At 43.6% G+C, this 25,737-nt stretch overlaps 1 protein-coding gene across 3 annotated transcripts in view; it reads right to left on the reverse strand.

The window, feature by feature from the left end:
- LOC137167485 (26S proteasome non-ATPase regulatory subunit 4) overlaps positions 1 to 25,737 on the reverse strand; it is a 60,730-nt gene that overhangs the window by 23,207 nt on the left and 11,786 nt on the right. Inside the window, exons 4-16 of one of the 3 annotated variants that reach the window (XM_067569688.1) lie at positions 21,118 to 21,248; positions 20,519 to 20,636; positions 18,993 to 19,145; positions 17,275 to 17,574; positions 16,198 to 16,403; positions 15,382 to 15,465; positions 14,596 to 14,644; positions 14,077 to 14,161; positions 13,667 to 13,804; positions 12,645 to 12,774; positions 11,578 to 11,658; positions 7,730 to 7,814; positions 4,366 to 6,906 (exon numbers count right to left, since the gene is read on the reverse strand). In XM_067569688.1, coding sequence (XP_067425789.1) covers positions 6,904 to 6,906; positions 7,730 to 7,814; positions 11,578 to 11,658; positions 12,645 to 12,774; positions 13,667 to 13,804; positions 14,077 to 14,161; positions 14,596 to 14,644; positions 15,382 to 15,465; positions 16,198 to 16,403; positions 17,275 to 17,574; positions 18,993 to 19,145; positions 20,519 to 20,636; positions 21,118 to 21,248 — 1,563 coding nt within the window. In that variant the 3' untranslated portion in view covers positions 4,366 to 6,903. Of the gene's footprint in view, positions 1 to 4,365; positions 6,907 to 7,729; positions 7,815 to 7,922; positions 7,939 to 8,559; positions 8,592 to 11,577; positions 11,659 to 12,644; positions 12,775 to 13,666; positions 13,805 to 14,076; positions 14,162 to 14,595; positions 14,645 to 15,381; positions 15,466 to 16,197; positions 16,404 to 17,274; positions 17,575 to 18,992; positions 19,146 to 20,518; positions 20,637 to 21,117; positions 21,249 to 25,737 lie in introns of those variants that run through there. The other 2 variants (XM_067569691.1, XM_067569689.1) reach the window with 2 other exon arrangements.

Here is a 25,737-nt window from a genome sequence, read left to right on the forward strand (position 1 = left end):
GCATCTGGCACCAGCCACTGTCAGAAGACAGGATCCTTGGCTAGATAGACCATTGGTCTGTCCCAGTCTGGCCATTTTTATGTTCTTAATCCTCCTTAAAACTCTACTTTGCTATGAGACCTATAGAAACACTGACAACAGTCAGGCTGTTGCCTCTTGTTTTATAGCTAGACTGGAAGCTTTTTGGGGCAGGGATTGTCTCTGTTCTGTGTTTATTCAGTGTCTATCGCGGATGGGTGGCTGATTCTTGAGCATAAGCCTATTTTACAGAAAAATGGACACTCAGAGAGCTGAAGCTACCTGCTCTTGATCCAAAACAAAAATCAGTGCCCAAACTGGTGACAGAATGCAGTCCCACGGCTCTGGTCTAAGAATGAGACAGACAGCAGAGCCTTCCTAGGAACATCACCACGATATGTGCAGCACATGATAGCGGTTTGAATGCAAAGGGGAGAACAGTGCAGGGAGGCTTAGCCTCAGTCTACTTTTTCCTCCAGAATGGCTGTGCGTGCGAACATACAGCGAAAGCTCAATTATCAGGAGCAACTCTCTAACAAGCCAGGCTGGACACCAGTGATATAAGAAGGCCACATGCAGAAGGCCATTAAGGGATCATGAGTTCCTTAGTTCACGAACCACACATGAGCTGCATCCCTTCTGACAGAAGCTAATTCCTTGGCAGATGCAGTTGCCTGAAGACTTATATTAAAAAAACAACAAAAACCCCCCCAGACCAAAATGTACCAGCAAAGAGCAAAGCTTTACAGAAGGTTCCAAAAGGCCGGGCACAATGCCCGCTGTGTTCCTGCCCTCTTTCCACATGCACTCTCTCACTGACGACAGTGGAGTGACGTGCATAAGGACATCCTGGAATGTGGAGCGTGCAACGCAGCCTCGCCCGGACAGGAGTGGAGGCAGCAGAGCTCAGCTGGCTGGGAGACGTGGTCCCCACCATTTTGCTGTTTCTGGCCACCTGAATTTCTGCAGAACACAAGCTTTAATGCCGCTTCTGGTGATGAAGAAAGCCTCCCACAGCGCTGGCTGATAGGTCTCAGAACGTAACTGTACATGGGGCATCGGCATGGAACGGGTGTGTTTTCAAAGCAGTCTCACAGCGAACGGTTCTTGACCCTATTCTATTTAACATTTTTATCAGTGACCTAGAAGAAAACAAAAAATATTCACCAATAAAGTTTGCAGATGACACAAACATCCAGGGTGCAATAATTAATGAAGCGGAAGGTCACGGATACAGGGCCATCTGGCTCGCTTGGTAAACTGGGTGCAAGGAAGCAACATGCATTTTAGTACAGCTAAACGTAAATATGTACATTTCAGAACAAAGAATGCGGCCATTCTTACACAGTGGGGGATGCTATCCCGGGAAGCAGGGACTCTGAAAAAGATTTGGGGGTTGTAGCGGAGAATCATCTGAACATGAACTCCCAGGGGGACTCTGTGGCCATAAGAGCTAATTAAATCTTGGGATGTATAAACAGGGAAATCTCGAGTAGGAGGAGGGAGATTATTTTTTCTCTGTATTTGGCACTGGTGCAACTGCTGCTGGAATCCTGTGTCCAGTTCTGGTGCCCACAGTTCAAGGACACTGAAAAACTAGAGAGGGTTCAGAGAGTGACGTGAGAATGAATAAAGGATTAGAAAACATGCCTTTTAGTAAGAGACTCAAAGACTCGATTAAGCTTAACAAAGAGAAGGTAAAGGGAATACTTGATTATACCCTATCATTATAGACATGGGGAACAAACATTTAATAATGGGCTCTTCAGTCTAACCGAGAAAGGTCTAACAGGATCCAGTAGCTGGAAGTAGAAGCTAGATAATTTCAGACTGGAAATAAGGTGTAAATTTAAACCAGAGATTTAAACCATTGGAAATTTAAACCATTGGAACGATTTCCCAAAGGTTGTGGTGGATTCTCCATCAGTGAATTTTTAAATGAAGATTGGAGGTTTTTCTAAAAGCAAATTACTTGGAAATAGTTGGGGAGGTTCTCTGGCCTGTGTTATAAAGGAGGTCAGACTAGATGAGCACAATGGGGGTTGGCCTCTTCTGGCCTTGAAATCCATTGCTTTGTTTCTGAGCCTGCAGACAACCCATAGTCTTGTGGACTGCTTAGTCATCTAACTGGATAATTGATTCTGAAACCTAATGACAACTGCGTGCAAAACTGGCAGCTGTATGGATGAGAAAATGAATTCCATGTCACACGTAAGACACAGGAAGAAACTGTCCCACTCTACTCAGCACTGATGGGGCCTCAGCTGCACTATCAGATCTGGTTTTGGGCACCACCCTTTAAGAAACATGTGGACAAACTGGTGAGAGACCAGACATGAGAGCAACAAAAATGCTAAAAAAATTAGCAAACCTGAGCACCGAGGAAAGGTTTAAAGATTGGGCATGTTTAGTCTGGGGACCTGATCACAGTCTTCAGCTAGGTTAAGGGCTGTTATAAGGAAGGCAGGGGTCAATTGTTCTCCATGGCTGTTGTATTAAGTTAGATGGAATAAAGGGGCCCAACAAGTCAAAGGTGTTAACATGATGCTGGCCCTGTCCAATAGTATTAAACAAGGTTCAGTCCACAGAGAGCTCCGCCCACTCGTACCATGGTGAACACACCATTCAAAATCGTTTGAATTCTATATTAAAAATACATAGAAGGAAAATGTCAAGTTTTAAGGCTTTCATTTGAACGTCCCTCACTCCCTCTCCCTGGAACTGGAGAGAGTTTTGAAAAGGATCCACCCCCCACCCCAGCTGACCGTTTTTTAGATGGTATTAAAGATGGTAAGAACTGTTCTTCTGGGGAAAAGAGAAGCTAGTTGAGATAGGCTGGAGGGGCAGCTCGGTTTCCACCCACCCAAAGGTACTTTTAGTGAGTCAGGGACAGGTTGCAGCTTCCGTGAATTTTTGTTTGTTGCCCGCAACCTATCGCTGTTACTAAAAACACCCCTGACAGAATCTTAACCTTACCGCTGATCATTTTGTCAGTATAATCCAGCCAAGCTGGCAGTGTGGGCAGAATTTGACTATTCAGTCCCCTTTGCTTCCCCACGGATTTGTTCCTTGGGGGCCTGGGATGGGGTGTCTACCCCGCAGGAAGCCTGAACAGATAAAATAGGCCAGTTAAGTTAATAGGCTGCCCCTGGAGAGGGGGCAGCTAGGGGAGGAGCTGGGCTAGGCTTACAAAGAGAGGAAGTGGGTTGTAGAAGAGGGCTGCAGGGAGAAGCTTCGCAGTCACACTCCAGAGAGGGAGTTAGGTAGGTACATGGAGTTAAGTTTTTGGGAGGAGAGTAGGCCCTGGGTTCCTGCCTTGAACTAAAGACTCTGGCAAGAAGCTGAGAGGGGTGAAGTAGCCGGGGGAGCAAAGGAAGCTCCACTAGTAACCCTGAGGTGGGCCGGAAGTTAGAAAAGAACAGTAGGAGAGAGCCCAGGGAAACACCATGAGCTTGGAGCTTAAGCAGATTGTGGTGGCTTGGCCTAAGGTCCCTAGGCTGGAACCTATAGTAGTGGGCAGGGCCAGGTGCCTGTGCCGGCCACAAGGAAAGCGGCACGTACTCAGAGGTGGCTCAGAAGACTGCCTGAGTCTGCAGTGGAAGTGTGACATTCTGGAGGGGAGAGGTGCAGTGACCTGGCTCGAAGGAGCACCCTGCATCCAGAGGGTGAGCAACCGAAGGAGGGGGCGCTGATCATCAGACCAAATGTGAGGCACACCCCCCACTGGTGAGTGAACCCCGTTACAAGGACAAAATTAATCGTTCAGTGGGACACCGCTAAGGCCATGTCTGCTCTACAAGCACTACGGTAACACAGCTGCAGCACCGTCGCTGTGGTGTAGATACTTCCTACATCAATGGATGGCGTTTCTCCTGTCAACGTAGTTAAATCCACCTCTCCGAGATGCAGTAGTTACATCAGCGGAAGAATTATCTGTTGATGTAGCTGCATCTGCAGCAGGGTTAGGTCAACTTAACCATCGCACTCAAGGTGCAAAATCTCTGCACAGCTCTGAGCCATGGCGTTAGGGTCATTTCACTTTTCAAGTGTAGACCCGGCCTAAAAAGGAGAGGGTGAGCTAGCCCCACAGCAGACTGCTAGCTCCAAGGCAATGTACCGCAACAATTCCTCTTTTAATAAACACAGCTCAATACTTCTACAGCAGGTCCCTGAACTTAGTGGTGACAGTAGACCCTTCCCAGATCTCCTTGTCCATCAGACCGACCATCTCCATTGCTGCGTGCTAGGAGACAGTTGCATGAATGTTATGAAATGGATTAAACAATTTCAAGTCCCCCCACTCCACCCATCACCACCGAGAGAGAAAGAGAAAAAAAAAAAGACACCTTTCTGGGTTTAGTAGCATACTGTGTATTGTAACGGCCCATCACAGAAGTATTATCCCCTGTGCAGGACAGGCTGCTAAGAGACAGCTTTTGTTTTTAATATTCAATTTAACAGCCACTGATGGCAAAAGTGTTACAATGTTAAAATGACAATATTCACAACACAGCACGAGTTCTTTCCTATGGATGTATGTTTTCAGGTTAGATCCTCCTTGCTGGATTGACGAAGCATCAACGGATCCTGCCGTGTGGAATCAAAGCTGTCTGTGTAGACTGAGCAGGAAAGAGGTCCAGCCATCTGCAGATTCTGATCCCCTCATGATGGAAATAACTGATCAAGTTTTAATACCTTATACCAGTTACTTGCCACTTTTTGAATGCAAGAAGCCTTTGTTGTTAAACCACTACAAAGCAGAGGTTGATAATTAGGATATATAAATGTCAATGCCCTCCCTCCCCCACCCTCTGAGCTCCCTGCACACCGAATAACTATTCCCAGAATAAAACACTTAAATACAACTTCATAAATATTAAATCATGAAAAAACAGAATGGGTTCCTTTCCTCCTGGTTAAAAAAGTTAGGAGGGAAGACAAGAAACGGGTGTCTAATATAGACGTTTAATCAGAATATGGAAAAGGAACCTGCTGAGGGGGGGGGGGGGGTGTAGGAATCTACTAGAGCCACTTCCAATTGTCACTACACTGATCTTTCAATTACAGGTCTCATGACATCGCTTGATGTTTATTCTAGATAAAGAAGTTCCAGAGCCCTTCGATCAGAGACCACCGTTTTCCTGCTTGACTAAACTCTTTTGCGTTTGGACACCTGGCTGGCTCTCTGGGAGAAAGGCTTTTCTGCCTGGTCTTCCTTTCAAAAATCTGTTTTTTGGTTTTTTTTTTTTTTTTTTTTTTAAAACCTAACAGCTTGAATTATATACACTTCAAGTGTGATGGAAAAAAAACCCAAAACACTCAGCCCTGATACATCAGCTAAAAAACCCTTCTAAGCCACTACATTCTTCAGCTTTATTAGCAATGACTGTAATAGATATATAAAACCCTTGTATGTGCAAGAGCAACGATTATTTCTTATATAAAAAGGAGGTGGGGGAGAGGGTTACTGTTTGTGGGGAAAAAAGACTAAGATTCATTTAATTTTAAAAAAAACTTTAGTGAAAATAAAAATCAGTACAACATATGCTCAGGTTTCTAGATATGTGTCTGCAGCCGATAAGACTGTGGCAATCCTTACCAAGTTATGTACAGCAAATGGCTAAGATAACACAGCAATGCATCTTTTCAGCTGATTTTAATAAACCGTAGCCTTGGAATCAGAGTGCGACACACACTTTTGTTGAGGCAAAAAACCAAAAATCTGTTGCTCTGCCCAGAGACCCGGCAGCCATTTATTTGGAGTAGCATTATGGGACTCTATCTGGATGTGGTCAGAGCACCGTGCACTGATGTCAAAGAGTAAGACAAGCATAGCTATCAAAAGGGAATTTAGCTATACAAAATTTTACAAGTTGTGTCCCCAAAAGGACACACAATACTGGGAAAAAACCAAGCAGGATCGGTTTGGTCCATTTGCTTAAGAAACACTGAAGGCTTAAAAATGTGCCAGGCACAAAGATCTCCCTAAATCTCTGTTGCTTCTCATTCTAAGTGAGGAGGAGAGAATAAAGGAGTAGTTTAAAACAGGACAAAGCAATGCAAAAACCTCCCTGACATCTTAAAAGCATCACATTCAAAAATCTTCCAAGCACCAAACTGTGATAAAGCACCAAGTGCTGTGGGCGGGTCTGTTCGATGTCACTCTCTCAAGATGATGATGGTGCAATGTCATAAATACAGAAGAGACTTCTGCACCCAAAATTATTTTACAGAAAAGACATCCATGATCAATACTTTTCATGTGGGACTAAAAACAGTTGCTCCCCCTTCTGTTTCCCTCTGATGTGGGATATTTTTGGTGGAACACTGATAAAACTATTTTAAAAAAGAAGGGATATAATTGTTGCAGCCTAAAAGAGACGATATGACTGAATTCAAGAACCTTAAATTAATAACAAAAACCAAAAACCATGTTGATCCGTTGCAAACTGTTCCAACAAGGCTCCAATGTCCATTTCCCTATGTGCTCTTCAGAGTTGACCATTGTTCTTGCAAGGTTTATGATGTCCTCCATCTTCGGTAACCAACTCTCCCCCAAAGTCAGCTCCTTTTCTCCAGAGGACTCTGGCTTGCATGGAGCAGCTCCTGCTCCTGCCAGCCTTCGAAGAGAGGACAGCAGCAGAAAACAAACTTGATGCAACCAGCCACAGGTTGAGGGCTGTGTTTTAGAAGAGGAGGTTGATCTGGGCTGAGTCTTTGTTAATACTATGACACTAAATATGTCCCAGTCTTCCAGCTTCTATGGATTCTGTCCGGGTAAGATTTCTAAGCTCAGCCACAGTGGCTGAATGTTTGTCAGACTCTATGGCCCACGCGGAGTACAGAGAAATCTTCTTCTCATATCACAATTGTCCCTCTGTTATTTCACTGTGAAGAGAAAAAAATCAATAGGTAAAGTAGTCAGGAAGGTTTTCTAAGCCGTTTGAGCGAGTTCCTTCCTTGGTGAAAGGTGCTGGATTGCTAACTGGTGGTAGTGAATAAGAGACTCAAAAGCATTAGCAATGCAAAGCCTCACTGACATTTCAAAAGCTAGTCGCAGAACAGGCACAACCACTCTGTGCTCACGTGTCTTACGTGATTCTTTCCTGTCCTTGAGTAGTTTGGGGCACGTGTCTGTGGCCTAACCATTCTTGGCCTCTCTGAGGCAGATGCTCTCGTAAAGAATGCTGGCTAGAGAGGATGTAGGTTTGATCTACACTTGAGTGTGGTTTTGTGTGTCCCAAATCATGCTGGTGGTTCACTTTCAGTTTGGACAGTGCGACTAACCTGGACAATTGCACTTTGTGGCCTAGCGGCTCTGGCACTGGACTGGAATACAATTGCTGTGGTTCTATTCTCCACTTTGCCATAGCCATGCTCTGTGACTTCGGGCATGTCAGCTCTGCATCTCCATGTCCCCTCCCACCCCAAGTGCTCTGTGTTGCAGAGACTGTCTTTCACTAGCTGTCTGTATAGCATGCAGCACAATGAGACTCCAATCTCAGATAGAGCCAGGAGGTATCAAAAGACCAAGTCATTAATTGAGTTAGTTCATTGCGTTTTGTGATTCTCACATACCAAGCACAAAACTTCTGCATTTCCACCACCACAGAGGAACATATCAATTCACAGCCAAATTAAAACCTTTTTAACTACAACTAAAACTGCCTGACAGAGTGCTCCTCGCACCTATGGAAATGCAGGCACTTACAAAGCTTATCTCCGTCTCAGGCACGTCTTCAAAATGTTCTGTCAGTTCTGAGGAGCGTTCTGTTACAGAAGGCCCTGCGGAGCCACTGGGGAAACAGAAAAGGGACACCTATAAAGCAATTTCTTCTAAATAAGCCTTCAAAATACTTCGTGTCCCTTTGAGTTTCCTACCACGCCCACAGTACTGTCCAAGCGATGTATTAAGCATCTCTTAGCCACGTGAGAAATGTCCCTGACTCGTTATCCATCTTGGCACATGTACTTGGAAAGATTGTACCAGCTATTAGAAAAAAAATAAACCTCACCTCAACGTGACTGTGCCAGTCTGGAATCCAGCTTTCCCCTCCCTGCCCCACAAGAGTGCTGTGATGTCTTACTGTCTCTCTGGGGCAAACTGCTCCTTTCCCACATTCTGCATGGGAACTGCAGGGGTTTTTATTCAAAGAAGAACTGCCCTCATCACAGACTAACTATTTGAGGAGAGTTTCAGGCAAACAGGTGGGACCATTGCTGGGTACTGACTCATTTAGGGAAATGCCAAGTCAAGGCCAATTTACGTCACGTTTCCATTCCACAAACATTCTATCCCTCCTGTTTACTCTGTTGGAGCAGGCACCTTCCCTCCCCTAATTTTAATTGCTCTGTTTATTGTATACATGTGTATCTTAAACACTAGATGAGAATGCTTATGTTCAGATAAGCCAATGGCTCCTCTTCACAAGACTCCCTAGGCACAGTGGTTTTCTACCTTTTTTCATTTGTGGACCCCTAAAGAAGTTTCAAATGGAGGTGTGGACCACTTTGGAAATCTTAGATATAGTCTGCGGACACCCAAGGGTCCATGGACCACAGGTTGAAAGCTACTAACCTGGCACATTGCTGGCACGTAAATAAATACTCCTATATGAAAGCAGTTTTAAAGAGATGATAAAGTGATATAATGGGCTGAAGCAGTATTTCTCAACCATTTCAAACCGGCAATCCCTTATTTGAAGTAAAAAAAATATCATCATCCCCTAACTTTTACTCTAATGAGATGCACCAATGGTAAATCTCTAATTTGTGTGTAAAATGGCGAGAGTTCTGTGGCACCTTAAAGACTGACAAATTTATTTGGGCATAAGCTTTTGTGGGCAGAAATCCACTGTGTCAGATGAAGCTTATGCCCAAATAAATGTGTTAGTCTTTAAGGTGCCACAGAACTCTCACTGTTTTGCTAAAAACAGACTAACACGACTACCCCTCTGGAACTAATTTGTGTGTGTGTTTCAAGAGGCTGACAGTACCTGGCCTGGAAAAGGGTCAGGATGCCTGAGGACCGGGGGAGCAAGAGTTCCTTTGCTTTAGATTGTAAATTCTTTTCATGCATTACGACCTCAATGATTGCCTTCTGTGATCCCCGCCCTGGGGGTGGCACTGTGAAGGTTTCCAAACCAGGCCTGCCCACCCCTCCCACATAGCAATACAGGACGGGCAGTGTAAGCATTGCCTCCTGGCTCTGCTTCACGACCCACAGGTTGAGAATCCATGGACTAGATAAAGGGAAAATTCAACCTGGTGAGCAAGGATTTCACACGGTACCAGGGCACTCTAGTCATGTCACAGTCTTAAAGAAAGAGTTGTGATTGCATAATGTGATTCCACATGCTTCTGAAGTTGAAGGCACTTTGGCTTACGCTGCTAATGCACCCAGGGCTTGTTTGCTTCCAGCAGGCTACACCATGTCATCTGGTGCTGAGTGCATCAGTAGCAGGGTACAAAACGCATAAAGCTGTCAAACTGCAAGATGGAGGACAATGTTCAGAGTATGAAAAGTGGTCACCCTGCAAAAATATGACCTCTGCTCAATAATCTTCTGTTCACTCACATTCAGCAGATTGGAGACACTGGAGCCTTTGTCTTTGGACTTAAGAGGGTACCTACCACAATGCTGCATCTTTCCTGCCTAGATTAAGCCTCACCTATTTGAGTTGTTACTCAGGGCTGTACTAGCTACATCCTCTGCTGAGCTTTCTGAGCTGTGAACTTCCTCTCCCACTGACCTACACAGAGATTAAAAGGAGAAATCCTCAGCTGGTGAATATAAAGCTCCAGACACATTGATTTTATAAAGAGGGGGAAAGTCTGATGATAACCCACATAAAACTTGCTTTTTAAAATTAGGAAATTACATCCTAATTCAAGGCCATTTATTTAGTGCCATAGAATCCACCAAAGGGATGAAGAGAAATCCCCTATCTAAAATCATGAGGAAGGACAACCTGTGGAACTCATTGCCACAGGATGCCAGCCAAACACTATGGCTGAATAATTTACACTTTATTTAGCAGCACTGTTTGAAGATCACCCAGTGCTTCACAAACAATATGAGAGTCAATGGCAGAGTTGGGTCTAGATACACAAGGGAGTCCTAACTCCCAGCCCCATGCTATTCTGGACCAACCCCTCTTCTCATTTGAGGTTATAGATTATATAAACTGACCATCCCATAGCTCAGAGAAATTCTGCTTCCCACCTGCACAGCATTACAGCTTGCTTTGAAGCATCAGGTATTGGTTACTGCAAAAGGCAGGACACCAGACTTAATGGCTCAATGGTTTGATCCAGTGTGGCAAACCTGCTTTGCCATCAGAGCTGGCCCAGGGGCACTCCACAGACAGGGAGTCGTGCAGACAGCCACACGTCAGTGGCAGGCACCAGGGGTTTGGCTTTACACCTCACAAAGGGAGCCAGGATTTACTGTAAGCGCACACAGAGTTACTTAGTATTGCTTACGTAGCTCTGAGGGGGTGCATCACCTTCAGTGCAGACTGCGCACAGCTAACGGAGGCATAAAGCAACACTCCACAGGATGAGAAGTGACTGTGCTGCAGTACAGAGGCTGAAGTAGTTCTTTCAACCTGTCATCGCAAAATAGGAGGCTGATCCCCTTGTGTTTCGGGCTTAAGTACAGAGCAAAGTAGTGCCTTTCCCATCTAGGTCTTCACCCTCACCTATTGGAGCAGAAGCTGAGAATTGTTCTCACTGTCGAGTTTTCAGACATGTGAACTTGAACTCCCACTGACCTACAGAGATTACAAAGGTGAAGCTCCACACTGAGTGGGAAAAACAAAACCAGAGGCTTGTTGACTATCTAGAGAAGGAAAAGTTCTGATTTAAGTCCATGTAAACAATTATTATAGTTACGAAGCTACCTCAGTGCTAGTCTACCGATACAGTACCCTGGGATTTGAACACAAGGTCAAGACCTTTGCTCTAACCCCTGAACCACAATCTGTGCTCACTTGTCTCTATGGGAGGTTAGAGAAGGATAATTCCATCTCATGATTGCTTCCAGGGGTCAGGAAGGAATTGCTTTCTCCATATGTACTGTTGCCCCATTGGCCATGTGTATTAATTGGTGGGTGCAGGAGGGAAGGGTGTTTCCTTCTTTTAAAAGCAACAATAAATGTTCACAGGATTCCAGATTTGATGGAGAATGGGATTGACCTCGCAAGGCAAATCCTACGAATGCCTGGGGACGTGTGGAATATCATATCACGCAAGGATGATACACACCGTGAAGGCACTTATCATTCTGCCGTCCGGCTTATAAAAGCACCAGGGCTTCTGTATCTTGGTGCAAGTACCTACTGTGTTACACGGTATTACGTTACATATGATGAACTACCTACATGCAGACCATCTATAGCCCTTGAACAGTAAAGGGGCACATGGCAACGTGTCTCTGTAGGACAAGCGGTCCTACTAAAAAAATAGGCTACTAAGTACTCCATCTACAGACAGCAGAAGTCAAAATTCTGTTTAGAACTGAACAGGTTTCAGGCAAAGCATGGTCCTCGCCCTCACCTATTTGAGCAGATGGCAGGAGCTGTTCTAACCAAATCCTTTGGCGAGGTTTCAGATTTGTGAACTTGCACTCCCACTGACCTAAGCAGAAATTAAAGGAAAGAGACTCTCAGTGGTGAGTCAAGAAAAAGTCTCAGGCATGCTGACTTTATTGAAAAGGAGATGATCTGGTTTAGGGTCCCTAAAAAGAAGTTTGTGGGAGATGGGCAAATTATAAATTTATAATCCAATTCGGACCCACCACCATTTAGGACAGAACAAAAGCCAGACGTTGGGCTGGATTTGTGATATTCTGCAGTCAATGGACTAGGATTAATGAGGACAGAAAGTTTCTGATCTTTGTGATATAAATTAGCATCAGAGCAGCTGTGAGCTTCCACAATAGGGACTGCCCCCCAGCCCCTCTTATTCTCTACCATTCTTACCCCTTTTGCAACAAACAAAAGATTCAAGATGGTCCTTTCATTGCTTCCTTACGGCTGTCCATGCACATTCATCTCCTAGCAGATGCACTTTTAAAACTCATTTTCTTTTGGCCTCATTTTCAGAGGTGTTAAGCACCTAGAATATCTACTGGAGTCCATGGGAGCTGCAATAGCTCAACACCTCTGGAAAAAGAAAAATCAAGTAAATTCTGCCCACCTTGCTTGTTACTGTGCTCATGTTCTCCTGCATGTCGTTTTTAGTGACATTTCACCAAATCATCTATTGCAAAAAGTTCCAAATGATCCGAGTCCAAAAACCAAAGCTGCTACACAGTTCCAGCAAGGAGCTAGAAGGTCACCAAGACGCTCAGCCTCACAAAGCAGAGGATGCAACATGGCCTTGCCTTCAAACACAACACTGCATATTAATGGGGTTACAATGATCCCTTGCGCATGCTGAGCCTGTACGGCACCAGATGACTGCTCAAAGACATGGGGTACTTTGACAAGCATGCCAAAACCAGAAACATACCATGAAAGCAGCAGGCATCTGCCCTATGGCTGACGTTTTTGAAAGCAGAGGACCCCAGCCTGCAGGCAGCAGTGCTCTCCCACGCACTGTTGTGTTTAATGGAGTGTTACCTGTTTGCTGGAGAGTTAAGGCCTCCACTTCCCAATGAGGAAGTGGACAAGGTTGTCGCTATGGAGTCACTGTTAGCTTCATCTACTGGAGGAGTTCTGGGAAGGAGATCGGGGCGACCAAGATGGGAACCTGGGAGGAGAGCAGAGCAGATAGCTTAACCATAGTGAATAGCATCCCCTGGCATGAGCAACAACTAGTCATTTGCCAGTGTCTTCTGTAGCCAATGCTGCATCATGTTACAGAGAGTCACCATGCTGGAAACTACACAACAGAATGGCCCATAGTAGCACATTTAGTATCCATTCTTAGTGAATCCAGCTCTTTGTGGTACAGACTCTGTACGAACATTTCCACTAACACACTGCCAGGGCATGATCCATAGGGAAGGAGACAAAAGCTCAAGACATCACGTAGGGTGACCACATAGGAATTACTGTACTGGATTGGACCAGAGGTCCAATCAGTCCAGTATCCTGTCTTATAGTGACCAGTACCAGATACTTCAGAGGATGGGGTAACAACACTGCTGCCATGGGATAATCCACTCCCCACATTAGGTCTTCTCCTGATCCCTAAGAGTTAGATGTAGGCTTATGCCCTGAAGCCTGAGGTTTAAAATCTCTTCCAGAATGTGTTAGAATTACAACTGAATCTTATTATCCTTGAGTGCCACAAGCTAATTATACATTGTGTGGAAAAGTCCCTTAACTGTTCCACCATTAATGCAAAATCTTTGGCGGTAGGACCCTACTAATGGGCTGAGAGAGACATTTCATGCAAGTCTGACAACTCCTCTAGGGCTGCTGAAGACACCTTAGAATGCCACACCCCATGATCTAACAAGATATTAATGGCTGCATCTGAGTCCTGTTAGTTGTGATTAGATCTGTAATCCCAGAATGATGGTGCTCAGTGGAGGTCTTTGATCACAAAAATCTGGGCTGAACCGAGCTTCTTTTGCAGTTCATTTTTATAAGGAAAGCAATTTTTGCCATCTGGGTTTTCTAGCATAGGCACCAACCTTGCTCCACATCTGCTTCTGTCGTTACTTGCGCTTTAGTTTCACATGACAAATGCGACTGGGAAGGGGCTCCGCCCTGACCCGTCCTCCGAGGAACGGTTGTGCCAGACCGGCTCTTTTTAGAAGGAGAAAGTTTTACTTAAAGACAAAAGCAAAGAAAGATCTTACTTGATATCACCTTTTCCAGAAACAAAATAGATTGTACATTGCAACATCCATAACCTTCCCCATCAATTCAATGAGAAAATGCTGCACCCTGAAGAAAGCTGATGTATGAAAGACCTTCTCCTAGGAGTTGTCATTCACGGTCTGTGGGGCAGGAAGCATCTTCCTGCCAAGCAAGAGAAGCCCTGACACAGCACAACAAGCTTCCCACTCAGACCAATGGGAACCTGTGAAGAGATACTTACATGGTATTTTCTTGAATGCAGTGTTGCACATGAATCGTTGAAATCTTTCTGCATAGAAGCTGGGCCTATGCACAGATACAGTATCCTAAAAATATCCAAGGAACAAATGTTATATATGTAACTAGGGCTAAGCAGAGTTCTAAAACAGCATATGTTTTTTGGAAGAAGTATGGTCGCACTATATTAAAGGCATCTTTATAAATGGTGTATAAACAGTTAATAAAGTGATTAACAGCAGCTGAAAGCATGAGCAGTATATGTTATAAACACATCAGTAGAAGGTGTTATAAATGATTATAAAAGCAAGCTATTAACTTGGATTTACAATTGATTATGCACTTTTTAGCATCTATCATTTATTGACCCTTTATAAATGTCCCTTTAATATAAAGTATGACCATAGATACTACTTTAAAATACATATTTCTACACACAACTATCTGTTTGATAGGACACATCGTTTGAAAATATTAATGTCAGGTAATTTAAGATTCCCAGGGTAACATTGTTGCTACTTACCCCATCATGCACCAATGCTTTCCATGAGTGCTCCAACTTCTTGACGAATCTGAGAAGTGAGATTTGAAAGCAGTGAACAGACAATAGTAATTTTCAAATTTAGGCTTTGCGGTCACTATTAGCAAGTTACATTCATTGCTGAAGTTTGGCTTCTTAACACTGACAGTTATGACTGAAACATACTTTTTTTCTAAAGCCAAAATAATTTACAGACCTAGTTAAAAGAATCCAAACATTCAATAGCAGTTTAATCTTTTGGGGGGAGATTTTAAGAGGCACAAATGGCAGTGAGGTAACTCCCATTGACTTTTAATGGGAATGTTCTACATTTATCCTTAGACTTTTTTTAAAAATTAGCTAGAATTCCCAGATATGCACTATCTTGACACTAACATTACAAACATCTAAGCAAAGTCATATAGCCATTTTTCATTCCAGAGGGAAGAGGCGCTATGGCAATTTTAAGCTACCACCTATTTTTCTCTGCCACTTCCTGTACACTCCCTTCAGAATAATCACCAAGTCTAAGAAAAACCTGCCCTGTAGAGCAATCCTGTATTCGGACACTGAATAAATGATATATACAAGATCCAGAGGAATATGAAGGCATTTCAGCCTATGAAAAATATCAAGGAAATGGGGCAATAAAACCAAACACTGTTTGTAGTCTTCAGTAAACAAGTCACAGAGTGTCAAAACAGATGCAACCAAACACGACCAATTATTACTGGAGGTTTATTTTAATCCATTGTTGACAACATACAGGTGTTATTTAAAAGCTCTTACCTATAGGACTGTAGCACATCAATGATACCAATATATAAAAGCAGCCTCTCCCCCTTTGAATTCCGGGCTGGAATGCCTCCCATTCTAGAAAACAAAACAGGAAGCATGAGATTTGCAGGCCTTACCCTGATCAAGACCTTTTTATTCCATGTGGACTCTTCACAACTCAGCCTTGCCTGCGTTAAACATTAAGTGGATTAATAAGTGACAACATGCAGAGAATATCTACTGCTGAACTAGCAAACTCTAGTTAAGACAAATCAGAGATAAATGCTAAGTCAGTAAGTTATCAAAATACAAGAGTTTATCCCTGTTTTCTATACATCTGTCCATTTTACTGAAACTGTGGGCTGGTTAATTGTAATTGTCCACTTTAAAGAAGAATCCAAAAAACCCTGGAGTATCTGGTGCTGGCCCCCGTTAGAGACAGCAGTTCAGACCTGATCTCCTATAGCAATTCCTATGATCCACAGACGCAATTTTATGAATACTTAATATTTAGCTGTTTGAGTGCTTTACAGCTTCCAAGAGTTGTACAGACACATTAATCCTCACAAACTCCCATGAGGCAGGCAAGCATCCTGCTTTTGCAGGTCAAGGAAGCAGAGGCACAGAGGACTTAAGTGACTTGTTCAAGATAAGGAGCTGCAAATCAGGAGTCCTGAATTCCAAGCCTTAGGCTCAGCCCACTACATTATACTCCTACCTCAACGCTTTGAACCTGTAATCCATAATTGGTACCTAAATCAAGCCTTCCTTCTCATTCCTTGAATTTCACCCTATCTGCTCTAAGTATGAATTGGACATTAGACATACTGATCATCAGTCTCTATGGTGCCGCCTCGCCGGGCCTCTCCTTGGATAGACTCCATGGCTGTGGAGTAGAGAGCTTTCTGAGCAGCTGGCCTTCGTGTATCTGATTGGGACGTCCCATCCATTATTGCACGCTCTCTCTGTGCCTGATCAATGTTATGGACTGCCACAAGCAAACTATAATCCATGATTTTGAAACTCTGCAGAACCTGGACAGAAAAAGTCAATACAGCATCATTTATGTTTTGCAAGCTAAGTGAATTGTTAAACTATTGCAGTTTTATGCATGCACTGAGTATTTTTTGCTTAAGTGTTCTGAAGATACCAAGGGGAGGGCTCTATATAAACACTTAGTGATTTTCACCAACAGATATCAATGAGCACCTTTACAATGGAAGGTAAATATCAGTATCTTCTTCTACAGATAGGGCAACTGGGAAAATGATTTGTGCAGGGCTGCACACCAGATTACAGACATCGGATCTAACTCTCACTCTGGTGCCCTATCAGCTGGACCACACAGCTACTCTAAAATTAGGACTCTTCCTACTGTAAAAGTAGTAAGACATTATTAGGTAGAGGGAATAAATCTGATTGCTCAGCAGGATTGGGAAGAGGAAACTGCACCGTTCCCCTCTCAATTACTCTTTTGAATTTTACCCCAGCTTGGAAACGTCTGAACATGCAAAAGGAGTTTGTGGTCTATCTTGTTCCCAGTGGACAACACCATTCAAATGCCAAGCAACTAGCCCTGTAGCTGGCTCTCATGGCAGAGACTGAATGGATAATGGCAGCAGAGCTCCTTGGGTCAGACATGAGCTATATGGGAAGCACAGGGAGGGAGTGGCTGGGCTGTGCCTTTCTGGGGACAAAGGACTCAATTCTAGCACCTTTCATTTAAAAACTGCACCACAGAATTATCTGGACTGTAGATACACAAGGAAAAAAAAACAGGACAAATGTCAGGCCTAAGAAGCTTTACAATGACTCTGGGGTACATACACGTCAATAGACATGAAGCTAATCCAAAGGGAAGGAGGGGAATCGGTTCCAACGTAGCTCGTCTCACCCTTCACTTACCAAACAGTCTCTCTGTAGTGTTTTGCACAATGCATTGTACATGTCAGAGTCTAGGAACAGGCCATCAGGGATGTCCTGCATAAAATCCAGGTCTTTGTATGTTGGGAAGACCTTCTCCCGCTCCTTCTGGGATGCTCGACGCTTATAGGTGGAGCCTTTCAAGTCATACTTCAGGTGCATTTTCACAGAGCGGGGCAGCAAGTTGTTCATCACAACGATGCGGATGTTCTTCCCTCCGGCCTGCACACAGTACAGCCCGTAGAACTTCGGCAGCAGCGTCCGAGGATTCTGATTCAAGTTCTAAATGGCCAAAGACAGAAGACACCTTCAGAGCCCATGTAACTCCCTAAACTCAGAGTGATTAGTTATTTGCGCTTTACTGGTGTATCTAAATCAAAACAACACAGTCAGGGATCCAAAGTCATTATCAGGGCTGGGTGAACGTGGGGCTTCGATGGGTAATGCCTAGGGTAAGAAATGTTTTCTCTGCAAAACTGAATGTCAGATGCAGCTTTTGCACAAAGAAGGAATTTGCCCCTTCAGCCACACAATTATCTGCGAGAGCCCATCTATGGCAGCCTTCAGGACAAAGGAGGATTTTTTTGTGCTTAGTCTTTTTAGTTTAGTTTTTAGTTTCTCTCCTCAAGCTAGGCTATTGCCAGATCTCGTGCTAAGCGGGAAAGGAGTGGGTGCATACTGGAATGAGAGACCACTAAAACCCTGGTGGTTGCAGAAACTAGAATCGGTTCAGCAGCTGGGACCCTAAGGGAAGAAGTGTAGAGCCCCAGCCCATTCATATGGGCAAAGTACTGGTGGTGCCATGGGTAGGTAAGAAGAGGTCTTAACCAATGAATATATTAAGAATCCCATGGCACTTTTCTAAGCCAGGGACATTGACCAGGATAATGGAGCTAAATTCCTATTCAGGGAGTCAGTGAAGAAAGCATTCTGGGACCATATGGATATAAATGCAAGGCCATATAGAGCGGGATTTTGTATGTATTGTACGTTGGGGTTGGATTTGATTCTGTTGTAGGACTAGTAGGGCCCACTGTTCTATTTACGATCACATTTTTAGTCTCTTTAGACAAACTCTCAAAGGCCATGGAACACGGGCATGTTAAATTTAACAAAAAAGTAGTATTTGTTGGGCAGGATTGTTAGAATAAAGAACTGTCCAGAAGGGAGGAAAAGGAAATAAAGAGCTTCGCTAGTCTTTGCATATCATGGGTGTGAGCTCCTCACACAAACACTGACTTGGGGGAGGGATTGAGCAGACACATTCAGCTACTCAACCATGAAGAATCTAGTGCAAGCCTAAATACTGGGCGGGTCCCTCCCAGGAATGCCAGCCTGTTCAAAACAATCCAAATTAGAAGGTCTGGTGCAAGCCTTCCTGTACAGTAAGCAGGTCTCAGAAGAGCTCCAGCAGCCTATATTACTCACATATAGGAGGGTGTATCAGTATTAACCAGCAAAGGCAAAATGGAGTCAACCAACCCAAAGGGCTGAAGTTCAGATTTTCAGAGGTGCTGAGCATCTACCACTGCAGTGAATGGGAGTTGAGTGTGCTCAGCACCTCTGAAAATATGGCTTTGAGATCAAATGTTAACCTGCCAGACAGCATGTGGCCTGCCAGTTATGATAATATTCTCAAGTTTATGCTGTCAGAGAAACATCATTACAACCCACACAGAAAGATCACCCAAGCAACTTACCATATAGTAACCTGGCAGCAACTTTTGCAAGAACTCCGCTTCTTTGTGCTGAACTGTTTTAATGATGAACTCATCATCACTGGATACATAGAAGAGGGAACCACTGGCCCCGGAGTTTGAGAGCTCAATGAGTGGTTCACTGCAGAGCGAGTACTGAGGGGAGTGAATTAAAAAGCCAAAGCATAAGATAAGCAAGCAAACAAAGCACAGACATCTTTATTGAAGGCATAGCTAAAGGGTCAATGTGGGTATGTGAGTATGGAGAGATGGAGCCATTACACATACCCATGTGCCTTTGCAAAGCACTGTGAGCCACTCAGGTGAACAGCAGCATCATATATTGCCCACAAATAGATACATATGCGATTCAGTACAGATATTGGTTACTAGTTCCTTAAATTAGATAAACGGGGGACGTTTTAGGAGAAGAATGTAGGGATCTAGCACAGCAAGTCATGGCACATCTTTGGGGAGTTGGGGGAAGTACCCAGCATGACTGTATCCAGAATCCATGGCCCTCCGGTTAGTGCTGTCTCATGCTCATAACTTTGTGCTAGAACATGTCTTGTTTGGGGAGATTACAGGTAGGCATGGAGATGTAGTTATAAGCCTGTGACATCATAGCAGCTGCGCTCCCTCCCTCCCTTTCTTTCGGTTGCTCTCTGACTATTAGTAATTATTTGTATTACCACTGTGCCTAGGAGTTTTAGTCATAGACCAGGACTCCATGGGCTAGTGCACTTGCTTGCTACGTAAAAGGTTTGCTTCCTTCCTGAAACTACTGGCCCATTGATCAGCCAAGGGGCAACATATTCTGGCCAACCAAGAGGTCCTACAAGCAAGGATCACACCTAATTTGTATAAAATAGAGCAGGATGCAACTGTTCTTACTTCTAATGTGGTGGCATAGTTGCAGAGATTACCTGGCCCAGTGTGCACAACCCCATTTTGATTCTACTAGCCTGATCTGCACATCAAAGATGGGAGCTGCACAATAGAATTCTATGCCCAGCATTTGGCCCTGTAAATTCTGTGGCTCCGCTTTGGCCACCCTGGTTTAAGCAGTGGTTGCAAGGGGGCCTACCATGGGTCCAGACTAGGAAAGTCTTGTATGATGGTGCCTGAGAAGCACGATCAGAATGGAAACGTTACAGGACTCTGTATGGAGGTTCAGAACTAGGATGCTGACAATCTGACAGTCAGACCAGGCAGGTCTCATTAGCTTCACTCCAGAACATAAGGCAATAATCATCAGAAGGGTCAAGAGATCCCAGTAGAGAGAAATACTAATCTGCCCACATGGGGGAATTGGGGATCAGGCTGATGGCTGGAAGTGCAGACCTGGCCAAGGGCTTCTTTTTGGTAAACTTTAATAAATAAAGGGAGGGAAATTGGGACAACATCCATTGGTGTGTGCACGGGGTTAGGAGTGGGACGGGATAACATCCATGTACATAGGGAAATAATGGAAAAATACCAGTTATTGAGTATTGACAGAAATAAACCTGGCTCTCCCAGTGACTTACCAGATAGTCATCTGGCCGTATTCCAAACAGTTCACGGAAGTAGCGAAATGCTACAGGAGCATAGGTTTTAAACCGGAAATCATTGTAATGATGGGCTGGGGTCAGGTTACTCCCTTCACTGTGGGGGAGGCGAACAGGCAGTTAGAAATACACACAGTACTTTAAATGCCTCTTTTAAAAATAAAGAAGGGCCACCCCAAGGCAATTTTCTGCAACAGATGGTAAGTTTAACACCTAAATTCTCTTTCATTCATCCTCACATGCCTCAGCTGCAGCAGGTATTTTTCAGGTATAACGTTAGAACCATCATTGTTGAATGCTTGCTCTAATGAAAAGGTCAAGTAATACCTAATATTAGGACCTGAGTGCATTCTGGTATGTGATTGCCATATCAACAAGTGCAGAACCAACCACTATCCTATTGCATGCTTTAGAGACATCTGTATATGTTTTAGGGTGCTTATTTGGAATCCTTGTGTTTTCTCTGAACATCCCTACAGATAAAGTAACAGTACTAGCTCATACCCCACAGGAAGACTCGTTTCAGAGTGGATAACCCTAAGTAAAAGTACTTCTCAGAGCAGCAAGCAAGCTCTCACCTTGGGAAGAAAATACTTTCTACTACATAGAAGTCTTGCATGAGAACATCTCGCTCCGGTTTGGTGCTCAGGCTTCCCACTGTGTGGGTGATGCCCAACTGAATAGCACCTTTCAAGGCAGATGACGTAGTCTGGAGGGGAGAAGAGAACAGGAAGTCAAACAACTGACATGGAGCAGCAGGTTCCAAATAGGAACAAAAAGGGTTAAATGGATGACTGTCTTCAAACAAAAATAAGCCCCCCTTTAAAATATTATCCTTCCATCAGGCACTGATCAGATGCTATTTTACACCCATCAATCCCTGTTTCCTTTCTATGCTTCTCTCTAACTGGCTAACCTAGTCTTTGGCTGCTTTCTTTCCTGGCAATCTGCTGTGTTTCATGGCAGTCTGAAACACTGATCACCGTGCAGCAAGATCATCACATGAAAGGGATCCTGTCTCCAGAATATTTAAGCTGCTTCGAAACTAAGGCGATGAGAGCCCCATCTTCAACCCATTTGAAGTGCAGAAGATATAAAACTAGCTTCTGGCATATATTAGGGATGGGGATATCTTTACATCCCTGACAAAGCCCTAACAATCCTTCCATCTCATTTTATCTCCATTCTGCAGCATTGCTACCCCAGAGAACTTGCACTGTAGCCACCTCATGAAGACTGGATTTCACCTCCTTCCAAGGTGTTCATTTCCACACTGTACAATGACTGGAGAGCTGGCTATTGAACAGCAAGTACTCTCTTTCCTGTAGGAAGTGGATAAGCACAGTGTCTTTGCATCATCTCCATCTCCTGAGACCTAGGTTTGCATGACAAGAAGGCCTAGGCATAGACTCTGGTCTTCCTCAAGGCAATGCAGAGTACCACCACCGAGCTAGCCCACAAAATAAACTAACCCCACAGAATTCACACTTGTGGGTTTCAACCTTGTCATCTCACCCTCCTCCTTTGCTAGGCTTGTGGTTCTTAAACAGTAGGAGGGGCCTTGGCAGAATTCAATAATTTTTTTTAAAATTTACACAATGTTGATAGTAGCGTTTATTTTTAAGCATTTTTTTCTATTTTTATCCATTTAACTTTTCACACTTGTGGTAAATTATTGGGAGGAGTCCAACAGTAAATTAAATGACAGTAAATGTTGAGATTCGAAAAGTTAAAATTTGCAACTGTTAAAACAAAAACTGTCAACATACATGAAATAAATATCCTTAAAATCAAACTAAGTTCTCAAGCAGCCTTTTTCATTGCCTATTTGAAATTTCGATCATTGATGGAAATTGTGTGTGTGTGTGTGTATGTACAGTGAAAGTGATGTTTACCCATGAAAATCTGATCCTTCTAAGCCTAATTGACAGCTGGGCGCTAGTTTTAAAAACAAACCGTAGTGAGGGCACAAGCTTTGCTGTTGTGGCCTCTGCATAAACTGTCCAAGAACAATGCAGTATTATATTCCTGTGGCAGCTATTTACAAACATCAAGAACCTGCTAGTCTGCTCCTGCCTGTAGAAGAGTGGTTCTCAATCAGGAGTATGTGTACCCCAGGAGTATGCAGAGGTCTTCCAGGGGGTACATCAGTTCATCTAGATATTTGCCTAGTTTTACAACAGGCTACATAAAAAGCACTAGCGAAGTCACTACAAACTAAAATTTCATACAGACAATGACTTTATACTGCTCGATATTTTATAATTCATGGAAAAAATAAGAAAACAAGCAATTTTTCAGTAAGTGTGCTGTGACACTTTTGTATTATAACTGATTTTGTAAGCAAGTAGTTAAGTGAGGTGAAACTTGGGGTACACAAGACAAATCAGACTCCTGAAAAGGTTGAGAGCCACTGCTATCGAACACGTGATTTTGTCTTAGGCCATTAACACTTGCTGAGATCCAGCTTGTTCTACATGGTCACGAGTCTTCCAGGATGATGCAAATAAGATCTGTGTGACAACTACTGAAGTTACGTGCTCTGTGTCAATTCTCTGCCTATAAGACATAAGCCCCCTGCAAAGGCTGTTAAAACTATTGCTGAAAAGGTGCAAGTTGTATTTGTGTACAGTTAAGTGCAGTTCATGGATATTTTATTCTGCTTTCATACAAGGCAACTGAACCTAAACAAAATCCTGAGCAGGTGACTCAATTGGTGTTCTTCTAACAGTCCGTATTGAACCAATACCTCAGCAAGGTGCCAAGGGACACTGTGCATCTAACGAGATGTCCTGATTATCCTGGATCCTAGTTTTCCCATGATAAAACCCACAAAGTTCTCTAACAAACAAATATCCGTGTTTTCCCATGATTAAAATGAAATGCTGAACTTTAGTTTCCCTAGCCACAACATATATAGGTATTAGTTGAATGCAATGTTTACAATTTTTAAGCAAGTTTGAAGCCTATCAGTGCCATCAATCATTATAATAAAATAAAATTAAGAATTGTTCTTCAGCTGCCCAGCTCTCAAAGCAGCGCTGCAGTCAGCAGCAGCGAAGTAGCAAGGGTGGCAATAGCACAGCATGCCATCCTTACTTCTGCACAGCTGCTGGCAGGCGGTGGCACTACCTTCAAAGCTGGGTGCGGGGCCAGCAGCCGCCACTCTCCATTCTGCCTTCAGAGCTGTGTGGCGAGCACCCGCTGCTAGTCAGGCACCCAGCTCTGAAAGCAGCACCGTCACCAGCAGCTTCTCACACATCTCCCAGAATACATTTTGCACACAACCCCCCAGTTTGAGAAGCTCTGGAATAAATGACACTGATGAAACGGATTTCTAGGATCCCTGCTAGTGACTTGATCATTTAAGATCAAGGTACTATGTGAAAGATAGAGGTTAACTTTGATGACTAGGCCAGATTCCAATTTGGACAGGCACATTTTAGTTTACCTAGATTTCCCCTCCATTGCTTCTAAAACAAATGCTCTGGCTTTCATCTGAGTACCTACAAAATCTTTAAAAAATGAATAAACATGAACCCCATTTATTATTGTTTATTACAATAGCGTCTAAGGACCAACCGAGAATGAGGCCCCATTGTGCTAGATGCTGTACAAACTCAGAAATAAAGAGCTTATCTAAATAGACACGGACAGATATAGGATGGGGAAAGAGGTAGAACACACAAGCAGAGTGGACAGCGGGATGGCAGAAAACAGGTTAGTTCCATTATCATATTTGGGGGTGGTGTAGTTAGGAAAAGATCAGTTAATGGAAAAGAAAGAGAAGGGGATGAGAGAGACAGAGCAGAAGGTGGTAAATGGAGATGGAGTAAGTGACCTGCCCAGATCACACAGTAAGTCAGTGACAGAGCTGAGAATAGAACTCAGGTTTTTCTTAACTCTGTCAGGTTCTAAATCATGTCACGGCATTCCTTCACTTTTTCTTACTTATCAGGTACTGGGATGTGTCCATGTGAGATTTATCACACTATCTAGGACATAGGAAAAGAGTTCTCCAAATACCTTTCCTTCTTGCCTTTTAAGATCAACATTTCTTAAAAATCCATGCAAACTCAGCATACCCATTACTGCTTATACTGAAAAGGTAGTTTCACTTTAAAGATAAAGAAACTACAAACACCAGCTTGGCATTGCTGCATTATCTGTTGGTGCAAAGAGCCACAATGACAGATTGCACACAGCTTAATGGCATTTTTTCCCCTCATCATAAGCGGAGTAGTCAGCTGCCTGCTTACAATTGTTTTAACAAGGGCAGAGAGAATAAATTAATCAACATATCACCTCAAGGGAAGGAGGGATAGACATAGCCATAACAACTTAAACAAGAAGAGCCTGCCAGTCATTTCCAGGTAGCCCCATTAGGAGTCCCCCTGTTACTAGTTTCTGGGGTCCCTGCAAACATATTTAAGTGTCTCATCTATTCCACTTTGGTCGCTGCCTTCTCCAAGCCGGTACTGCTACCTCTTCCTCCTCATCCACTCAGCATGCTGCAATACTGGAGAGCTGAGCTGGAACCCCAAGTTTAAACAGAGTCAACTATAGTAACAATAAATTAGAGAGAGACTAGATTCAACAGAAGCACTGTTTAAGTTCTCTCCCACTCACTCAGCTCACTTATTTTCCAGGAGATTTCTAGAAGTGAACCTGTCACCACATAGTATATGGATATTAAAGCATAGCTGGATTAGAGATTTCAAATGAGAAGCTTCCACTTACATGAAGCGAGAGCTGCTGAAACGCCTGGATCATGCCATTATCCATTTAATCCAGACACGGGAAACCACTCTTGTTGCAAAGCAAATTGGCACATACTGATAAAGTTCAATGTAAGTTAGTAGTCGTGTCCAAAAATCCCCACGTCCATAGGCTGGTTTAAGAAACCAATGCACAATCTGCCCTTTGTAAAGCAAATTCCAGCAAAAATCACAATCTGTAGCTGCTATTGTGTCCAGACAGCATAGAGCGCTCTCAGTAAATGAGAAGGATCCAAGTGTTGCTAATGGGGTAAGGTTCAAAAAAATAATTCGGTCTTTAGGAAGTGATGGCAGAGAAGCTACTCCCAAAGCACATGTACAGCCCTTCAGTCTTTCCAGCTTGCCAGTCTTTGCTCCCACTGAGATCTTCTTCAATGTTTGTCACGCAAGTTACCCAACCTTTTATGCTAAATAGAATGA

This window comes from Emydura macquarii, unplaced genomic scaffold (assembly GCF_026122565.2).
Source record: "Emydura macquarii macquarii isolate MOO-44397 ecotype Brisbane River unplaced genomic scaffold, CSIRO-AGI_Emac_v2 contig_2924, whole genome shotgun sequence".
NCBI lineage: Eukaryota > Metazoa > Chordata > Testudines > Chelidae > Emydura > Emydura macquarii.